Source organism: Thamnophis elegans, chromosome 12, assembly GCF_009769535.1.
Source record: "Thamnophis elegans isolate rThaEle1 chromosome 12, rThaEle1.pri, whole genome shotgun sequence".
In the NCBI taxonomy this organism is placed as follows: Eukaryota; Metazoa; Chordata; class Lepidosauria; order Squamata; family Colubridae; genus Thamnophis; species Thamnophis elegans.
In genome coordinates this window covers 38232037-38254175 of record NC_045552.1, presented here as the reverse complement: position 1 = coordinate 38254175, position 22139 = coordinate 38232037, and the positions used below count along the sequence as shown (strand labels likewise).

General features: G+C 45.4%; 1 protein-coding gene across 2 annotated transcripts in view; it reads left to right on the top strand.

The window, feature by feature from the left end:
• Positions 1-22139, top strand: part of OPHN1 (oligophrenin 1) — a 150911-nt gene that overhangs the window by 106265 nt on the left and 22507 nt on the right. For both annotated transcript variants that reach the window (XM_032228147.1, XM_032228148.1), the window contains exon 18: positions 9526-9685. In XM_032228147.1, coding sequence (XP_032084038.1) covers positions 9526-9685 — 160 coding nt within the window. The remainder of the gene's footprint in view (positions 1-9525; positions 9686-22139) is intronic.

Genomic DNA, 22139 nt, shown 5'->3' with positions numbered 1-22139 from the left:
ATCTTGGGGCGTCTTATACTCCGGGGTGTCTTATACTCCGAAAAATACGGTACATCTGAAATACATTTACAGAAAAATGCAGAAACGTTTTATTATCAAAGACAGCAGGGCACGATGGGTTATTGGGAAAAACAGCTGAAGTTGCTCAGAGGCATCGTGTGTGTATATGCATCTCTTACCTGTTTAAAAAAAAGCTAAATATTAAATTGTCAACGCTGAGGTTCCATCCATTTCCAAGCAGCTAGCAGCCCTTCTTACATGTAGTCCTCGATTTACAACCACAATTCAACTTTAACCCCAACTGAGTCATTGAGCGAAGCAGTTAAGCGAGACATCCCATGGCTGCCCAGGCCATGCAATCCTCAGCTACTGCAATTGTGGCACTCCTAGCTTTGGTCGTTAAGCAGACAGAAGGAGCGTGGGGTTCCTTGGGCACTGGTGGAGACCTGAGGTGGATTCCTACCGGTTCAGCCTAGTTCAGCCGAGTAGGCAGTAACTCGGCCGGCCACATCCCCGAACCGATTCTAGCGCGGCGATCTTGTTTTTTGGATTCTGTGCATGTGCAGAAGCATTTTTTAACCTACTGCACATGCACATCAAGCACATGTGCGCCCGAATCACATCCCTGAGCAAACCGACAGTAGAAGAAGCCAGAACCCACCCCTGCTGGAGACCCTGGGAATTTTTACTCAGGAACTGAAAATCGCCTCTGTTGAAATCCAAGCAGGATTTTCAGCCCCTGAGCAACAAAGATCCCTGGGATGTGCCGGACCTTCAAGGGCCTCCCCCACCCACCAGAGGCACCCCGACTCCTCCCCTTATTGTGCTGCGTCTCCACTCTACTGGGATTTCAGCTCCGGCTCCTCTCGGTGGGCTGCCTGAAATCATCCAAGAAGCTTCTTCAGCTCTGACAGGATAGCGGGGAAGGGAAGGACTTATATTCCTTGCAGACAGCTGGTCATTTGCCTGGGGAGGGTGAAAATGGCCTCCCTTTGCCCTCCAGAAGGCAAAAAATCAGCTGGCTGGCATATGCAAGCGCGCCAGAACTGACAGCTGGCGTGCTACCAAATATGGCTCTGTGTGCCACCCGTCATCCAAGTCATGGTTATCCCAAAGGTGCTTAAAAAGAAGTCTAGTTGCCTCCTGAAAAACACCTCCCGGTTTCTAGGCCAGCTCCTTAACCGCTACACTAAACAGGCTGATTTTTACATTACAGTATCCCATGCCTTGTTTATTTAAAGAAATAAGTACTTATCTGACACTGTAAAAGAAAAGAAAAAGTCCCAAACCAAGAAGGTTGGTTGGATTTGCCTGGTTCTCATTTTCCTTACACAGCACCCACATATTTCTAAACAGCTGCTCTATACCAGCAAGATGCTGACCAGACACAGACCTGAGTCACCCACTTCAGACTGTGACTCAGCCAAAATTAACTGGCATTCTTAATTGGCCCTGGCCATTGATTTGTCCCTTCCTTGCCTAAGATCTCTCTCTCTCTCTCTCTCTCTCTGAAATGGCTTGGCAAAGATTAGTCCAAAAATGTATCTTTCCCTTCTCTTCTTCTCTTCTCTTCTCTTCTCTTCTCTTCTCTCCTCTCCTCTTACTAATTTACTAAGAAGTTGGTTTGGTTTGGTTTGGTTTGGTTTTATTGGGATTTATATGCCGCCCTTTTCCCTGAGGGGACTCAGGGCGGCTTACAACCACAGGGGAGGGGAAGTGCAAGGTCAAAACAAACACTTTGTGAACAAAAGAAAAATAATAAAACACAACTTTCATTCAGCAATCAAACACTCGGGCGGGTAATTGGAAGCCTATCCCCAGGCCTGCTGGGAGAGCCAGATCTTGAGGGCTGCGCGGAAGGTCTGGATCGTGGTGAGGGTGCGGATCTCCATGGGGAGCTCGTTCCATAGGGTCGGGGCAGCAACAGAAAAGGCTCTCCTCCGTGTGGTCGCCAGTCGACATTGACTGGCAGATGGAATTCGGAGGAGGCCCAGTCTGTGCGATCTGATTGGTCGATTTAGGGAGGTAATCGGCAGAAGGCGGTCTCTCAAGTACCCAGATCCACTACCATGGAGTGCTTTAAAGATGGTCATCATTATCCTGAAGCGCACCCGGAGACCAACAGGCAGCCAGTGCAGCTCGCGGAGGACAGGTGTAACGTGGGCGAACCGAGGTGCGCCCACTATCACTCGCGCGGCTGCATTTTGGACTAGCTGTAGTCGCCGGATGCACTTCAGGGGCAACCCCATGTAGAGCCCATTGCAGTATTCCAGTCTAGAGATCACAAGGGCTCGAGTGACTGTTGTGAGGGCCCCCCGATCTAGGTAGGGCCGCAACTGGCGGACCAGGCGAACCTGGGCAAATGCCCCCCTGGTCACAGCTGACAGCTGATGGTCAAAAGTCAGCTGTGGATCCAGGAGGACTCCTAAGTTGCGGACCCTATCTGAGGGGTATAAAATTTGACCCCCCAGCCTAAGCGTTGGTGTATTAGCCAAATTATTGGGGGGGAAACACAACAGCCACTCGGTCTTATCCGGGTTGAGCACCAGTTTGTTAGCACTCATCCAGTTCTTAACGGCCTCCAGACCCCGGTTCATCACGTCCACCGCTTCATTGAGTTGGCACGGGGCGGACAGATACAATTGCGTATCGTCCGCATATTGATGGTATTTTATCCCGTGCCTCCGAATGATCTCGCCCAGCGGTTTCATGTATATGTTAAATAGTAGGGGGGATAGGACCGAACCCTGAGGTACTCCACATGTTAGGGGCCTCAGGGACGATCTCTGCCCCCCTACTAACACCGACTGCGACCTGTCCGAGAGGTAGGAGGAGAACCACCGCAAAACAGTGCCTCCCACTCCCACCTCCCGCAGTCGTCGCAGAAGGATACCATGGTCGATGGTATCGAAAGCCGCTGAGAGGTCAAGGAGAACCAGGATGGACGCATAGCCTCCATCTCTGGCCCTCCAGAGATCATCGGTCAATGCGACCAAAGCGGTTTCTGTGCTGTAACCAGGTCTGAAGCCGGACTGGAAGGGGTCAAGATAACTAGCTTCCTCCAAGGCCCGTCGAAGCTGAAAGGCCACCACCTTCTCAACAACCTTCCCGATAAAGGGAAGGTTGGAGACAGGACGAAAGTTGTTTAAGATGGCTGGATCTAACGATGGTTTCTTTAGGAGGGGTCTCACCACCGCCGTTTTGAGCGCGGCGGGGAAGTGCCCCTCCCGAAGGGAGGCGGTGACAACCGCCTGGATCCAGCCATGTGTCACCTCCCTGCTGTTGGCCACCAGCCAGGAGGGACACGGGTCCAGAATACAAGTGGAGGCACTTACAGCTCGGATGGCCTTGTCCACATCCCCAGAGGCAACTTCCTGGAACTCAACCCAGAACTGATGTGGCAAATGATCCTCCTGTGTCTCAGCTGGATCTACTGCGGTGGAGTCCAAGTCCGATCGAAACCGAGCTACTTTGTCCGCCAAGAATTGAGCATAATCCTCAGCCCTACCCTGGTTGGGATCTACTTTGTCAAATACCTTACTGAAATTCAAGTATACTTGTCAAAAGCATTTCTCTGCTCCACTAATTTTGTCAGTTTGTAAAAGAATGAAATAAGATTTGTTTGGCATGATGATCTGTTGTTGACAAACCCATGTTGGCTTCTGGTTATATCTTTGCTTATTTCTAGATGTTCATAGATCTATTGTTTGATTATTTGTTCCAGGATCTTCCCAGGTATTGATGTCAGGAAGATTGGTCAGTAGTTTTCTGCATCTGTGGTGTTTCCCTCCTTTTTGAAGATTGGAACCAATCTTTTGAAGCAGGATTCCTTCCTTCCTTTGAAGGAATCACAATTGGCTTGGTTTTTCTCACTTAACATTAAGCAGTAAATCATGGTTAAGATCTTCATGGTCTGACTCCATGCAGCTGGCACATCCAAAACCAAGCAAATTACATGCAATTCTAGCTATTTTCCAACTGCCCACAGGACAGCTTTACAACACGTTTTCTGGAAAACTAAATTGCCCATCTGTTTAGCCAAGGTTTCTTTGAGAGGTTTCTTTTCCAACCTAGTTTCCTTTGGTTTTGCTTGTCTGTGTCTCTCCTGCTGGAAGGGGAGGGAAGTCCAGCCCTCATCTCTCACCCTCCAGGTTCTGTGATTGCTCAGCAATTAGTGGCTCTGATTTCTTTGGTGCAAGCTAGTTTTGGAGCCTGTGCAGGATTTCCATTGGGCACGCCTTCCTAATGCCTTGTGTTGCTCCTCTCTTGGTAAATGTTGCCAATTTTCAGTTGTACCGAGTGGCTGTGCTTTGCATTACATGGCTTTCTTGCTTTCATCAAGGTGGGGAGTAAGTGTGAGGCTGAAGGCACAAGGAATTATTCAGAAAACTTTACACTGTGCCCGATCCCAGCCTATTGCGATAAACATCTGCAATAGATGAGGTTGTCATCCCAGCAAAACCCTGGAGAAGGTGCGGGAGCCTCTCTTTAGAAAAGTTAGTTTTAGAAAAACATTTTCTGTTCCAATAAAATCTGGAGCTGACTGCTTGCAGAGGAAACTGCTTTTGGCAGGTTGGACTTTCGTCTTGGAACCTTGGATGATGCTCTCCAGTTCCATCACATCTCTGTAGGGATCCTTTCACCCTTGGTCTCCTTGTTCCAAAACTGTTTGGCCAGTTCTTCTCTGAGCTGTTGGGTCCGGAGAGTCTCCTGGCAATTGAGCCCCTGAGTTCATTGAGAAGCCAAGGTGGGGCATCCTGGAGAGTGGACATCTCAGGCGGGACTCTCCTTTGTCCCCCAGGTGAACCCAATCCAGTTCTTCTCTTTATTCTGGGATGTTCCTTTTCCCATCTCTCTTCTGTCATGTGTTCTGACCTAGGCTTCCTGATACAATAAAAAGCACACGATTAGATCCAAAACCCCTTTTGTTATTTCAAAGGCTGTGAATTATGTTCATTCACAGCCTGTAATGAGTCCCAAATAGTTGTAAAGAGTCCTACAGTAGGCTGCCAAAGTCCTTTGGAATAAGGCTGATAAGCACCCACCTTTATCTTCCTTGACACGCTGCCGAAGACTTAATTGGCAATTAGCTTGGCAAGGCCATATGGAGCAGTGTCCAAACAGAGTTTTATAAGGTAAACTGACCATCATGAACCAAGTTGCTTCCTGCAAATGCTCATGTGCCTTTGCTCCTCCTTTATGTCCTATGGCAGGGGCCGATCACCTCCAAACCTTACTCCTGAGTCGTCCCTTCTGTTTTAATTGTTCTTGCTTTCTGGCAGCTCTGTCCATGCGCACACTGGGAACAGGCGGAGTCTGTTCCTCTGCCTTGTTGCTGTCCAACTTGGGAGGCTCCGGAGGCAGCACATAACTCCCAAATGGCCCTGGCCCCCTCTCTTCCTCCAATGCAGAGCCCTCATCCAAGCCTTCCCCAGACTCCAGGACTGGCCCATGTTCCTCCTGCTGATTCTGCAGTTCTTTGCCACTTCCAGCAAAACCATAAAAGTCCCTCTTCCCCTGCTGGATCCAACTATACGGTTAAGCAGAAATAGAACTGGCTAATACTTGGGTGAGAGGCCACCAGGGAACCTTACCTCTGTGAGTTGGGAGGGGAATCAACGGAAGCATCCCAGAGGAGGTGGGGGCAAAACACTTCCCTATTCTTGCTATGGGAATTGATTCTTGGTCTGATTTGTGTTCAGAGGGAATTCTAGAAGCAGCCCACTCCAGCCACCCTCCCCTCCCCCGAGAGGCTGCTGTCTGAGCAGGCAAAGAAGGCAGGGCAAAACGTTAAACGGCAACACAACTGTTGTTGCTCTCTGAGGATAAGGGGTGGGAGTACTACCCTCTCCCCACACAAGAGCTGCACCACGATAGTAGAGCTGAGGTGCTCTGGGAGACTACTTTCACGGAAGGGCTCTCACACCACTAAATGAATTACCTGGGCGCTGCCTTACTCAGGGGAGCAGCTGGCACCCGTTCTGTGTTGGTAACAGTAGCTCACTCATCCCCACTCTGTGCTCCTTGACTTGTGAACTTGACGAATCTGCTACAAGCCTAATCCCTCCAATTCCACCTGGCTTCTCACCTGCATGTGTCAGACCAGCCCCAGTCTGATCCCTTAGGGAAATAGAACTCATTTCCCTAAGAGCGATTGTGGGTGCACCTCGCTTCACCCACATAACACCTATCCTCCGCGAGCTGCACTGGCTACCTGTCGATCTCCGGGTACGCTTCAAGGTGCTACTTGTCACCCATAAAGCCCTTCATGGTAGTGGATCTGGGTACTTGAGAGACCGCCTACTGCCAATCACCTCCACTCGACCTATTAGATCCCATAGATTAGGCCTCCTCCGAGTCCCATCTGCCAGTCAATGTCGACTGGCAACCACGCGGAGGAGAGCCTTCTCGGTGGCAGCTCCGACCCTATGGAACGATCTCCCCGTGGAGATTCGCACCCTCACCACCCTCCAGACCTTCCGCACAGCCCTCAAAATCTGGCTATCCCGTCAGGCCTGGGGCTAAAGACTGTAACCCACCCGAATGGTATGAATGTTGTGTTTTTAATGACGTACTGTCCTACGTGTTAAATGTTTGTTTCCCCCCCCCCCTTTTCAAGTTGTAAGCCGCCCTGAGTCCCCCCAGGGAAAAGGGCGGCATATAAATAAACTTCTCAAATCTCATTTGATTGATGTGAAAAGGCCCTTTTACTAAGAGATGCTGATTGCAGTAAAGTCAAGGAGAATTCCCGTGTGCCCATGCAGGACTAAACACCTGGTTTTTCTCTGGCCCTTCTGTATGGTCCGTCTCTGTGTAGCCAATCCAACCCCGGCTGAGTTTCTATGGGAAACTTCGAGGTGTTTGGACTGGTGAATTTCCACCATCCGGGCAAGCGGCCTTGAAGGTGCCAGTGCATCAGGATGAACCTGGTTCCAAACAGCTCAGTTTCTTTCCTGAACCGTCAATTTCCCCCCTCCCAATATCCTGCCATAAAGGTATACAGCAAATTGCCCATTTGTCGTCCCCCCCAACTTCCCCGGTTGATGACAGAACGGCGGCAAGGCGCCAAGCCGGAGCTGGAGGAAACTGACAGCATGCTGCTTTGATTGGAAACTCTTGTAAGCCAAACTTGCTGAACTCTGAGGGGAAATGTGTCTGTAGACTTCAAGTGTGTGTGCCTGCAAGGCTCGTTTACCAAAGAGAACAAAACTGGCCGTTTATGTATTCGTATGTGTTTGGCTTGGCATGGGAAAGAAATGGTGACCGAGAGGTGGCTTTGTAGCCAGCCCGGATCTGACACAAGAGAGACAGCGAACTTTCTAAAATATGCTCTGCTTCTCAAATTCTGCAGAACCTCATCTTTAGCTTGATTGAATGTTCTCCCCCAACTGTCCTGGAAGGGAAAATATAGAAAACCCCCACATGAAACCCGATGACGCCCCTATGATATGGGTGCCATAGAAACCACAGTTCATGTTCTTCTATACTGCCAGTACTACGGGGGCATTTTCCACCAGTTCAATACCGCTCTTTTATTTAAATTTTCTGGGGTATTCTGATCATTTTTATTTGCCGTCTGCTTAACAATCAAGAAAAAAAAATATTTCTCTTAAAAGCAGCAAATGTTTGCTACATTATGGGTAAGCTTCACCCATAAATGGTTGCCAGTAGTTCTTGTTGCTCAGGGATAGTTTTGTCTTGTTCATTCTATTGATTGCATTTTTACTGGTCAATGACTGAAATAAAATTCTTTGTCTGTCTGCTCTGATTCTCTTTCTTAGCTTTATTTGCAAAGCACTTTGTGAATGCTCTTGTTTTGCAAAGAAGTCATGCTTTGAATTACAGGGGACCGGAAAGGCCACAGAAGGGGAAATGATGCTGCTGCCCTCCCTCTGTCCTCTTGACAATTTGCTCATAACTGCCATTTTGCAGTTATGAGCAATTTTGTTTTGCATGCACATGTGCACACGCACTCACACACCAGTGGTGGGTTCCTCTCCTCGTTGCTACCGGTACAGTGCTCATGTGGCTGCACGTCCTTTCGTGTACACATGCTGTGCACGCATGTGCACTCCACCACCCCTGCCACACCCAGCTGCTTGTTGGAGCTCGCACAGGCGCCACACACTATGCACATGTGCGCAATTGGCCAGTTGCTTTAAAAACCGGTATAAACACGGGCAGGCGGGTGGACCAAACAAACCACCATACCGGTATGCTGTCAGCTGCTCCCGGCTACTACCGTTACAGCCGTACCAGCCGGAACCCACCACTGGCACACACGGAGATGTGGCTGCTTACAATTTCTCAAATGAGAGGGGATGTTTTCTGATCCAGACGAGTGGGGCTTTAATGACATAGATCAGTGATGGCTAACTTTTTTGTTATTGGGTGCCAAAAATGCAAGTGCATGTGTGTGATAGCACACACATATGCTGGCACCCATAATGCAAAGCGCCCACCTACATACACATGCGTGCACAAACACACACACCATACTCCTCCCTGATGCGCACCACACTGCTCACCTCCATAGGTTCACCATCACAGACATAGATCATTACAAAATCTTTGTGTGTTTTTACGTGAGCAGACAGTGGAAGAGTGAGTTGGGGCCCTCAGTGGTCAGGTACTCGGGCTGCCGCAGTTTTGCCTTCTGAGTACATATTTGTGCTTCCCGTTGCCTTCAGCTGCAGTGGAAAATATTTCCTGCTTACGTAGACTTACCGTATTTTTCGGAGCATAAGACACACTGGAGTATAAGACGCACCAAATTTTGAAGAGGCAAATTAAAAAAAAGTTTTTGCACTCTGCAGATCTCCCAAAAATGGCCCTGTTTTTTCCCCCCCAAAAAAGGCCATGAATAGCCTTTAGGAGGCTTGTAGAGTGCTCCGGGGGGGGGGGAGGGGGGATGAGCAAAAAATGCCCCCCCCTTTTTTTTTTCAAAAAAAGGGCATGCTTACCCTTTAGGAGGTTTATAGAATACTCCTGGGGGGGGGGCAAAACTGAGCAAAAAACGGTCTCCCCAGCCCCCAGGAGCACTCTGAAAGCCTCCATATGGCTATGCATGGCCATTTTGGTGAAGGGGACAGGGTTTCTGGAGGCAAAAAATTGCTGTATTCAGTGTATAAGATGCACCCAGATTTTCAGCCTCTTTTTTGAGGGAAAAGGGTGCGTCTTATACTCTGAAAAATACGGTATATGGAAGAAATTAAATGGCTGAATTCATTTCCCCTGAACAACATCAAGTGCTGCTCTAAGATCCAGACAAGCCCTGCTGACTTGTTCTCTCCTGGGCCCTCCAGGTCAGCTGGGTCAGAGAAGAGCCTCCATCCTCTGTCAACTAGCCAGGGCAGCCAGGAGACCGGGCATCTGGCACTTCCCTGGTTCTGACTTTGCACCCTCTTCAGCTTGTAGCGGGCAGTTCCAAGTCCTCCTTCAAGGAGTTCCCCCCTGCCTGCTCTCTGTCTCTTCTGCCCTTCCCTTTGCTGAACCACTCTCTGTTTTCTCTCCTTCTCCCGACAGTGTGTGTGAACACAGCAGGGAGAATCTCATGTCCCCCTCCAACATGGGGGTGATCTTTGGCCCCACCCTCATGCGTGCACAAGAGGACACGGTTGCGGCGATGATGAATATTAAGTTCCAGAACATCGTGGTGGAGATTCTCATCGAGCACTTTAACAAGGTACAGGACAGCTTCTCAGGGATGCTTGCAGGGCCTCCCCAGAACATAAACAGAATTAGGAAAAAAAGGCAAACAAAGCCTGGGAAACGTGGCTGAGCTAGCAGAGATGGCTCCAGAGCCAGAGGGGAGTCAACTGCATTTGGGGAAGGAAGGAAGAGGTGGCAAGCAGACCCAACTGGAAAGGAACTTGGGTGAAGCCATTGGCTCAAGACAAAGTGGCTGGAAGCAGAGGAGAAACAGGGGCGCTCTTTTTGGGCAAGCAAGCTCAGCCTTGCTGGAATACCTACACGATGCCTCTACCATATTTTTTGGAGTATAGGACGCTCCAAAGTATAAGACGCACCTAGCTTTTGGGGAGGAAAACAAGGGGAAAAAATCTGCCTCTGCCTCCCAGCAATTTGCCTCCTTGCAACAAACAGCAAACTGTACAGACGGTATACACTGTGGTGTTACATTTCAGACTATACTTGTACAGATGCTGTTAAAATTGATGTGGCTTTCTGGAAGTATACATTATTCTCTGCTATTTAAAAGAAGATACAATAGCACTGGGCCTCTTCAGATCAAGCATTTATTTTAAAAAGGCTCTTCATTTTGTTAAATTGTCTAGAACAATAATAAAGCAGTCTAAATAAGTCTAATATTTTGAACATTCTATAGGCATTTACAGTTTTTGACTTACTTCCTTGCAGCAAACAGCAGACAGCCTGATTAGCACAAAAAAAAATCTGCCTCTGCCTCCCAGTAGTTTGCCTCATGCAGCAAATAGCAAGTTTCACTTTCAATTTCAGCAGGCGCCTCTCGATGATCATCTGTTTCAGGCTGCAGGGATTGCCATAGCCTATTACAGCCTCCGCAAGCCCCATTTTCCCCGTTTGCTGCAAGGAGGCAGAGGCCAAAGGGTTGGGGCCAGTGGGTGGGTGAGGCTACATTCAGTATATAAGACACACTCAATTTTTTACCTTCTTTTAGGGGGGAAAAGGTGCATCTTATACTCTGAAAAATACGGTAGATGCTGCCTGAAAATAATCCCCTTCCCTCGACATACATTTTTTTCAGAAGGAAAGACCCAGGTGACTTTGGCCTTTCTTATGTCTCTATTTTAGGCAACAGTAGTTGTGTGTTGCCTTGCCAGACGCTCCCAGGCTGAATGCAGCTGCCAGGAGGAGTGCTGGGAATCCAGCCTCAGTACCAGGCTTTTGCTCTGTCTGAACCAGCAGAATCTGATCCACTTGGGGACCTCTCTGCAAGCAGTGATTATGGGGAGGGATTTTCAAAATGGCATTCAAAGGGGACCATACCTGTCTTTGCAGTGTTCTCAACCAGAGGTGGGTTCCTACCGGTTCGGACCGGTTTGGCTGAATAGATAGTAACTCAGCCGGAAACATGACCGTACCAGTTCTATCCGGGGAGTCGCCATCATTATTTTTTGTTTTGCACATGTGCAGAATAATCTTCATTGAAAAAATGTAATTTCCCCCCCTTTTTTAATGGTGTACACATGCCAGTCCCAGAGAGGTCCTAGAGATGGGCCATTTTTGGCAAAAATGGAGGCGTTTTTGCCTTCCCCTAGCCGCCAGAAGTACTCTTCAGGCTTCAGCAGGGCTGAAGGAAGGGAAAAAACACATCAAGTTGTCCACACCCACCCAGTCATATCCCCGCTCTAGCCACACCCACCAAACCGGTAGTAAACATTTTTAAAACCCACCCCTGTTCTCAACCCACCAATTGTAATCAATTTCCTTCTGAAAACTGTTGAAATACACTTGAGTGTCAACTCCTAATGTTGCCATAGTGAGAGAAGGGGAGGGGAGCACATTCCACATATACTTTCAGGTAAAGTTGGATCTCAGATTACTGCAGTAGGCTTGGGAGGAGTGCACCTCATTGCGGAATGTGATTTATGACACAGACTAAGGGGAGGGAAGGAACAGGGGTAAAGTTCAGCTATAACTCAAACAAAACTTAGATCTGACTGCGAAATGCCTTGACTAATGGTGCTCCTAATAAATGATTAGTTTTGTATTGAAACTTGTCTCGATACTCATGAACCAATTAGGGCATTTTTAGGAAACCTGACACTTGGGGATTTTTTAGCACCTCGACAGGGTGCTTTCAATAGACCTTCAGGGGATGGGCAGCCGGGGGGCCCCAGGATCCTTCTTCCTGTTTGGAGGGCTCGGGCGTGAACCAGGGAGCAGAAGCCTTGGACTTCTCTTGCCTGTAATTTCTCTTGGTGTTTCCTTGCAACGCTTCTGGCTTCCCACTCCTGGCATCCTGTGTTTCATGAGGGTCCAGTTTTTAAAATTAAGATCATGGAACAATAACTCTCCTAGCCAGAACCTGACTGGCTTGAAATTTGACAAAGCCTTTATTTTGTCTTAGTTAAATTGCATAGTTTTAGATGATACTTTTATTATAATATGATTGCTGTAGGGGTATGTAGTAGATAATTATGACATCTATGTCATAATTGCATTATGTTTTAATTTTCTAACCATAAAAAAGGGCTGGTAATTATGGATATCTATATATCGATAGATAGATAGATGATAGATAGATAGATGATAGATAGATAGATAGATAGATAGATAGATAGATAGATATAGATATAGATATAGATATAGATATATATTCCAAATGAAGAGATTCCTGATTTGCTTGTAAGAGAATAAAATATAGTATTATGAATTTGAATTTTCCAAAGATTAATTGGTAGAATGCACACGCAATGAATATGAAAGCAAAAAGACAAGTTCCCCCAAGTGGACATACAGATTTATCTTGTGAGTTACCTTAGGTAACATTTCTTGCAGGCGGATGGCTTCTGCTCCCGAATGGCGTGCCAAGGGTACAGTTACTTTAGTATTATCTTAATGAGGCTGATTTTAACTATTTCCTTCCACAATTTCCGCTTTCAAACCATTCTCTCTCTTCCCTCTTATTTTGCGTACTTTCAACCAGGGGTGAAATCCAGCAGGTTCTGACAGGTTCTGGAGGATTAGTAGCAGAATTTTTTAAAAAATTTTTTTTTTCATTCTCTTGCATACCTTTTTAAGTATACATTCACATATTGTTATTCTTCTTTACATTTGTCATTCTTATACATTTGTTATTTCATTTAATAGGTTATAATATACAGTTTGGGTTGCTTTATTTACCATCCCTTCCGCCTGTTGTAACACCCCCTTATTTTCCCTTTCTTTTCTCCTCCCTCCCTTCTCTACATTCTTTCTTCCTCCTCTCCGTCCCCTTCCTTCTTCCCTTCCCTTTCTTATACTCCTACTCTTCCTCTTCCCCTTCCTACCCTCTCTCCTTCTCTTTCTCTCCCTTCCATCCTCCTTTCCTTACCGCTTTCTTCTTTCCCCTGTCTTCCTCTCATTCTCTCCTCCTCTCCCTTTCTTTTACTATTGTTGTAGGTGTCTCTTTCAAATCTCAGTTTATGTTTCCTTGCGATGGTATTTCCGGTAGCAGAAATTTTGAATAATTCGGAGAACCGGTAGCAGAAATTGTGAATAGTTTGAGAACTGGCAAATGCCACCTGTGAATGGCCCCCATAGTGTGGTAGGAATGGAGATTTTGCAGTATATGTCCCTTGCCACGCTCACCAAGCCACGCCCACCAAGCCACACCACACCCACCAAGCCCACGCCCATAGTACCGGTAGTAAAAAAAAAATGAATTTCACCACTGCTTTCAACAATATGTCCAGAGCTTTAAGATAGTTATCCACATTTCTGTTCCCATTTAGTTGGCTCTAACAAAGGATCTCCCCAAGCATATGGGTATTTTCTCACAGATCAGCACATCTATTCTGTTTCACTTCTGGCTCTTCATTTAGAAGCATCTGTTGCTATCAAAAAGAGAAAAATTGATTTGAGTTATTTCTAATTCAAAAACTGGACATTCATTTCAGATTTGTGGACTTCAGAAAACATGGAACAAGGAGGAGACCAACAGCTGGTCTGCTGAGGCTGCCAGCTGCAGTCTTGGTTTTATAGAGGGAGGCTGGAGTTGAGCTGTAACTGGAAGTCCTTGATGGGATGCAGGGACCATAAATGGCGTTCAAGGCCAAGCAGGGTGGGTGACACAATTTTCCACTGAATTAAAATAACTCCAAAACAGCTATAACAGCAAAGTGCTTTATTTTCAGATAAGAGGGCCAAGCTTTGGCTTGGAAAGGTTTTCCACGATTTCTCTGTTTCACAGGAGATTCTAGCCAGCAGAGGGAGAAGAAAATCGTGTATCTGATCTCCAGAGTGAAGACTTTTAATTAAAAAAAGAGACTGTGTCTTTTTGGCCTTCAATTTCTGCTATGATAAGGTTAAGCTAGTAACATTTTATTAGGCTGGGTGATTGTTAAATGTACTTCTGAGGTTGATGTTTCAGCCGGCACCTAAGCAAACATTCCAAATGAATTTTTAAGCAGGGACGGTATATAACTTGTATGTGAATTATGAAGACTCAAAGGACGGAGGAAAATGTTCCCTGGTATGGATAATTATTGCTCTGGCAGCTTTAAACATGTACACTAAAATTAAAATTTAAAAACTAATCCCACAGGAAACAGTATCTGGCGTTACACAGACCTGGCCCTGGAAAGTGGAGATTAGATCAATATCACCTCTCTTATGAATCATATAAATATAACTTTTAATATAAATATGACTTTGTGCTGCAAATTCAAAATGTCTGTGTCTGAGGGGGTGGTGGTGGTGAGATGTCACATGAATGGTTGTCCCTTGTCAGTCTGGATTTCAAGCTGGAAAAGTCTTTGTGATCTTGGTCATTTGGATTCTCATTAGTATCCAGGGAAGCAGAATTCTTTGTAGATTTCTTTGGTTCTATACTGGAAGTATCTTGGTTCAATAAATGGCACTATTTTTTGCATGTCCTGCTGATCTCCATAATACTATATTTTTGGAGCCCAATTAGTATGAAACCTATCCATGCATCCATGCACACAGTGGTGGATTCAGCCAGTTGGCACCTATTCAGGAGAACCAGTTGTTAACTTTCTAAGCAGTTTGGAGAACCGGTGGTTGGAAGAAATCTCCTTTTGTTTTTTTCCACTTTACAGGGCTAATCCTGTAAGGAAGGCAAGAAGGAAACATTCTGGTGTTGTTTCTAGCCTAATTTTTATTGCCCTGCTTACAGATACTGCCTCTCCGGTTAACACTTATGACATTGTACCAGCTAAGGCGAAGCATCCATCAGGCTGAGTGGCATTCAGTTGGCCACTCCCAAACGTTCACATGACCACAGAGTCCCGCCTACCCAGCTGGTCTTTAGGGCAGCAAACTTGTTAAGTTATTTGAATCCCACCACTGATGCTACATCACGGTTAAGTGTAAACCATGGTTTCAAGTGAGTTTCTATAAGGGAACAACGGATTTGGTTTGAACTATAGGTAAACTAAGTTTAGTAAACTAAACTTATTTGAATTCCAGCACTGCATGCACACATTTAGAAACCGTTGCCTTTATTACCTGTATTGCAGTATTTAAATATTCGAGCTGAAGGGGATCTGAAATAACAGTAACAGAAATTTGTGGGAATGTCAAATGTTGGTTCAGCGACTGCAAGTCCAACAGATGTAGAGTTCAGTCATTTAAATCACAGCACCCTATTATCTCTGAATCAGAGAACTGTGATAAAATGTTATTGATTTACTAAACTAGAAAGGGTTAACAATTCCTGAGTTGCAAGCTGCACTGGTTGCCAGTTTGTTTCCTGAAGGGAGTCAAGGTGCTAATTATCATCCAAAGCTCTGAGTGGCTTCTAATCAGCTAGAACCAGACCTGGCTCCCTTCCATTAAGGCCTGTCCTCTACTGGAACTCAGGAAATGCCCCTTCTGCCCCAGCGTTTGCCCTCTGGAATGAGTCGTCCCCCTCCCCAGAATCTCTGTGAGGCTGGATGGGGCTTGCTCCACTAAACATCAAATCTTGGTAGGATGCTTTCAGGCATCTAAGAGGTTCTCAGTATTGTTCTTCCTTCTTTTTCTTCTTCTTTTTTTTTAGAATAGAATAGAATTCTTTATTGGCCAAGTGTGATTGGACACACAAGGAATTTATCTTCGGTGCATATTAGAATAGAATTGAATTGAGTTGAATTGAATTCTTTATTGGCCAAGTGTGATTGGACACACAATGAATTTGTTGCTCTCAGTGTACATAAAAAGACAAGATACATTCATCAAGAATCCTAAGGTACAACACTTAATGATAGTCATATGGTACAAATAAGCAATCAGGATACAAGCAACGAAGTTACAGTCCTGCAGTCATAAGTGGGAGGAGATGGGTGATAGGGATGATGAGAAATAGTAATGCAGCCTTAGTGAATAATTTTGACAGTGGTGAGGGAATTATTTGTTTAGTAGAGTGATGTGGCGTTGGGGAAAAAAACTGTTCTTGTGTCTAGTTGTCTTGGTGTGCAGTGCCCTATGGCATCATTTTGAGGGTAGGAGTTGTAACAATTTATGTCCAGGATGTGAGGGGTCTGTAAATATTTTCACAGCCCTCTTTTTGACTCGTGCAGTGTGCAGGTCCTCAATGGAAGGCAGGTTGGCAGTCATTGTCTTTTCTGCAGTTCTGATTCTCCTCTGAAGACTGTGTCTGTCTTGGTGGGTTGCAGAGTCAAACCAGACAGTTATGGAGGTGCAGATGACAGACTCAATGATTCCTCTGTAGAACTGAATCAGCAGCTCCTTGGGCAGTTTGAGCTTCCCGAGTTGGCGCAGAAAGAACATTCTTTGTTGTGCTTTTTTGATGATGTTTTTAATGTTAGGTGTCCATTTTAGGTCTTGGGATATGGTAGAACCTAGAAATTTGAAGGTCTCTACTGTTGATACTGTTCTCTATAGTTTGGTTTTGTTGGTCACTGTATTATACTTGCATAATATTTCGAGGTGCTCCGGGTTGTTTGGAATCAAGTGGCATTGAATAGAATAGAATAAATACATGATGAATAAGTTGTAGTATTCCTATTGTGGATGTTATATAAAGAGAAAAGAGGTGGGAAGTAAATCAAATAAAGGAGGGGCTTTCTTCAGCCATCCAATCATTCAATGGCAATAGATAATTTTCTTCTTTTTGCAAGTCAAAAAGTTTGAGACTTCTGGGTGGGGAAGGTGCCCAGCATGGAAAACCAAATCGCTTCTTTGTCCCAAATGCAGCATTCCTGGTGTCAGAACCAATTAGAGATTTAGCAGCTGCTTTACTATATTTGGATTTGGTGCTCAAAAATTTGGAGCAAATGAAATTTGGGCAGTATTATTAAAATGCTCTGGCTGCCCAGTAATTCTGAAAGAAAACTTTGTGTTTTTGCCAGACACGGAAGGTATTTAATTTTGGCTGGAGAAAGGGGAGGAACAGCCGACCCCAAGATCCGTGTTGACAGCTTGTACGTATCCATTGCAGTCTTGGACACCAAAGTGGCAGTAAAAAGAGGGCAGGATGCATACAGTGAGCATTTGCTTAATGGATGGCATGAGGGGCCCCCTGTGTCTTTATGGTCCAGATGTCTCATCCTTAAAATGACCCTCAAAAGTGAGAACATATTTGCCATCTGTCATCACTTCTGGATAGCCTGGCAGGCCATCATGATCCATGGAAAAAGTGGATCGCATTCATTTGGTCTGTTTGGTTCCATGGACTGTCCCTTTTGGTGATATCTTTAAAAAAAAAAGGGGGGGGTGAACTAATTGATTTATTAGAAGTTGCCTGATTTGACATGCTTCAAACCTCTTTGGAGGGGAGCAAGGGACCACTCTCATTACCCGGAGAAAAGTCCTCATCAGCTGCCTCCTGGGATATATCCGTTAGTGGTAATCCGGCATGGATCGCCGAACCAGTAGTGAGGGCTGGCTGGCCACGCTCCCAAACTGACTCGCTCTGATGCTCAACCTGCCTCGTCTTCACCACGTGCAACCACACAACTGCCTCCTAGATCCTACACACAGGTAAGCAGCATTGGCTGCTCAGGGAGCCCCAAGGCTTCACAACCATCTTCTCCTAAGTGGGATTGAGCCTCCCCACCTCCTCAATGCACGGAGGCAGGAGGCAGTAGTTTTATTTGTGAGCTCCGGGCGGGTGGGTGAGCAGCCAACAAGCATTCCAGGACCTGCCAACTGCCTCTAATCTGCAGTTTACTCATGAGCAAGTTTACTCATGCGCAGGGTGCTTGGCTGCTCCCCCCCCTCGAGCTCACAGGCAGCGAACAAAACCACACACTCTTCGGATCCTCCAGCTCTCCTGTGTTCAGCTCAGTGCGGGTTGCTGCTTTCTTTGGCCTTTTAAAAAAAAAATTACAACATATTTTATTTCCCATCTCCAATCTGAAACATAAATTTGCCAAGCCACGCCCACAAAATAAGCCTCACCCACAGAACCAGTAGTAAAAAAATTTGAAACCCACCCCTGGGTGTATCTGCTTCAACCTGGCTGTAAAAGTTAGGACCCTTGCCCTGTCCAACCAGATGATTTCAGAAAAGCTACCTGTCAACATGCCTAAAGGTAGTTGAATGAAGGAACTATCCAGAAGCAACCAGCACGGGACATTTTTCTGTTATTAGAACCTGTTCTTCTTTGTGTCCAGGGGCTTCCTAGGGATCCATGTGAACAGCCAAGGGCTTTTTCACATGTGAGAAAAAGAAGATATGAAAGATGCAGGAAGTCCTCTACAGAATTCCACATTTATTCAGTCCCTGAACCATGTGGAAGATTCATTCCTCCGGGAGAAAGGGCATCTGGGTTCATTGTTTCCATTGGGGATACAAAAGTAATAGAATCCTAGGGCTGGAAGGGACCTTGGAGGTCTTCTAGTCCAACTCCCTGCCCATGGCAGGGAACCTTATACATATAAGACAAATGGTTGTCCAGTCTTTTCTTTAAAACCACCAGCAATGGAGCACCTATGACTCCAGGAGACAAAGGGTCTCATTTTTAAATTGTTCTCACTATCAGAATAACAGAGATGGAGGGGACCTTGGAGTTCTTGTAAGTTTATGTTCATGTCAAGAAGCTTCTCCTTAATTCCAGGTTGGGTTTCCTCTGATAGCTTCCACACATTGCTTCTTGTCCTACCCTCAGGTGCTTTTGGAGAATGAGTCAGCCACCATTTCTTTGTGGCAACCCTTCATGTACTGGAGGACAACTATCATGTCACCCCTTCATTCTTCTTTTTGTTAAGCTGGACAAGCTAAATTCCCTTAACTTTTCCTTAGCACATTTTTGGGTATTGTGGTGGCCAGAATGAGATGCAGTATTCCAAGTGTGGCCTCAGTAGTCCAGCACAGAGTGGTACTTTCACTTCTCGTGATCTGGATGCTATCCCTATAGTGATGCAGCTTAGGACTGCATTGGTTTTTTTGGCAGCTGCAGTGATTAAGTGATTATCCAGTAGGTTAAGTGATTGTCTATTGGACTCCAGGATCCCTCTCACAGTTAATACTGTTGAGCCAGGTGACACCTATTTTGTACCTGTGAATTTGGCGTTTCTTTCCTAAGTTTATATCTTGATCTTATCTTCTAAATCTTAGCGCTTTCTCCCAGCTTATTGCCACCTGCAAATTTGATGAGCTCCCCTTCTATCCTGTCATCTAAGTCATTTATGAAGTTGTTGAGGAGTATTGGGCCTAAGACAGAACCCTGTGGTACCCCATTTCATGCTTCCCTACATGTTGATGTTGTTCTGTTGAAGACTACACACTGGGTATGGCTGGTCAGCCAGTTACAAATCCATCTGAGGTCTGTCTGTCTATCCCACATTGTTATTGTATAGAATAAATGTTCTGCACCAATCAGAAGCAACACTACTGAAAGACACAAATATATGTACTTAATTAATGTGGCTGGACCACAAACTCTTGAAAATTGTTTTGGAAACAATCTTAGTTGTTTCTTTCCATGAGAGAAGATTTTAAAAATCATCACATCACGTTTACACAATATATTTTTCACTTCTCCAGTTTAAATTAGAGCAGAACGTGGTGGAAGTTTTCTCTCTTTCTTTTACTGAAAGGTCAGATATCCAGATTGGGGGAAAAATTCCTGGGTACCATTTTATTTGTTTTATGACAAATTGAAAGTTGGCCGACAAAACTAAGTAATCTGGTATTGCAAAAGTCTTTCTCGCTAACCTGGAACAAAACTTTAATGTCATTTTAATGCATTTTCCAGACAATGGCTATTTTTAAATGTATCAACCATCCAACAATACTTTTCTATTCTAATTTGTGAGGTCACATTTTGAGGGAAATGGCAAACCACAGATGGCCACACCCCAGAATTCTCCTCCTCTTCTGCAGCACCAAAAAGAAGCATGGAGAGCCACCAAAACATTTAATGCATACAATGCCAAATTAAGGGAGCCATTGGAGGTCAAAGCATCGTAAACCAGGAGACCATGAGCTCTAATCCTGCCTTAGACACAAAGCCAGCTGGGAGGCCTTGGACCAGCCATTCTCTCTCAGCCCTAGGAAGGAGAAGGCAATGGCAAACAAATTTCCAGAATATTGCCAAGCTGCAAGGAACCCAAATAAAAATGCCAAACTAGAGAGTTCCCTCAACACTGTGATTAAAAACACCGGATTAGAAACCAGAATACCATGTAGTCAAGTATGGTCATTCAGTTTTGGTCACCACGATGTAAAAAAGATGTTAAGACTCTAGAAATTGCACAGAGAAGAGCAACAAAGATGATAAGGGGACTGGAGGATAAAACATATGAAGAACAGTTGCAGGAACTAGGTATGTCTAGTTTAATGAAAAGAAGGACTAGGGGAGACATGATAGCAGTGTTCCAATATCTCAGGGTAGCCACAAAGAAGAGGGAGTTAAACTATTTTCCGAAGCACCTGACGGCAGAACTAGAAGCAATGGGAGGAAACTAATCAAGGAGAAAACTAACCTAGAACTGAGAAATTTCCTGACAGAACAATTAAGCCATGGAATGGCTTTCCTCCAGAAGTTGTGAATGCTCCAACACTGGAAGTTTTTAAGATGTTGGATAACCATTTGTCTGAAGTGGTGTAGGATTTCCTGCCTGAGCAGGGGGTTGGACTAGAAGACCTCTAAAGTCCCTTCCAACTCTGTTATTCTATTCTATTCTAAGTCTTGCTTAAGCATAAAGCCTAATGGATCACTTTGGGCTAATCCTTTTCTTGCAGCCCTCGGAGAAGGAGGGAAGTCTCTATCAAAAGAAAATGTGCGGAGAAAATTGGATGGACTTGTTCAGACAATTGTCAGAAATCAATACTGACTCAGAAGCAGAAGATGAGAGGGAGGAGGGGAAGGAAGGAAGGCAGGCAAGAAAGCAGGAAGGAAAAGGGCAAACTGAAATTTGATGTTCTGCCTGAGCATACCTGAGATATATAAAGGGATTTAAATACTGAAACAAAGTAAACAAAAATACACCAATTCCAAATGCTGCTTTCTGCAAATCAAAGTGTTTCTCAAGTGTTTTCTAACTGTTCATCATGACTTCATCAGACTGGATAGATCTGCAAAAGGCTAGTAATGTATAATTAAAAGATTTTGTTGACAGTCATTTTAGCTTGGATGTCACATCAAAAATAATAAATGTACTTTTTTTGCGTAATTTAACAACAGTAATGTTTTTTTTGGGATCATCTGCCTGCATAACTCCCTCATTTGCAGTCTTTTGTTGTTGTTGTAAAGGGTGGGTTTTCAAAATGTATGGGAAAGGCCAGCTGACAAAGACTCAAACACTTCCCCCCCCCCAAAAAAAAAAGAATAAAAGGGAGGTTGGTTCTTCCTGGCTGGGAGTTCTAAAGAGTTTCCTTTGGCTGGCTGTGCCTTGGGCATCTTTTTCCCATCTGGGTTGCAGTCTCACAATTGTGTAATCTGGCAGAAGTTCAGCAGGTGAAGTTGTTCTCATCTTGGTGCCTCCATCCTGAGACTGGGTTCCGGCTTCTGTTACTGCTGGTTCACTCAGGGATGCGCTTGATACGCATTCACGCTTGATGAGCGCAATGCGCACAATGAGCTCATGTGCAGTAGTAAAAAAAATTGCTTCTGCGCATGCGCAGAAGCAAAAACAAGATGGCGCCATCTATGACGCTGCCGATAGAACCAGTTCATGGGTGTGGCCGGCCAAGTTACTACCTACTCAGCCGAACCGTTAGGAACCCACCTCTGGACCGCAACTCTTGCAGCAATTTGCTCTCCCTTCTTGCTGCTGGGGACAGAGGTAGACAGTAGCTTTCGGGCACACCAGATTGCAACAGGATCCCTTCCTTTTGTTCCTGCAACTCCAGAATCATATCTCGCAGAGAGTTGCAAGGGTCCTCAGAATCTTATCTCGTAGAATTGCAAGGGTCCCCTAATCCAATCTTCTGCAATCTCCAGGAAACTCAATTCGGGGACAGAGCTCTTCAATCTTGCATCTTCCAAATATGTTGGTGCTTGAGTTCCATAATCCTCAGCTACT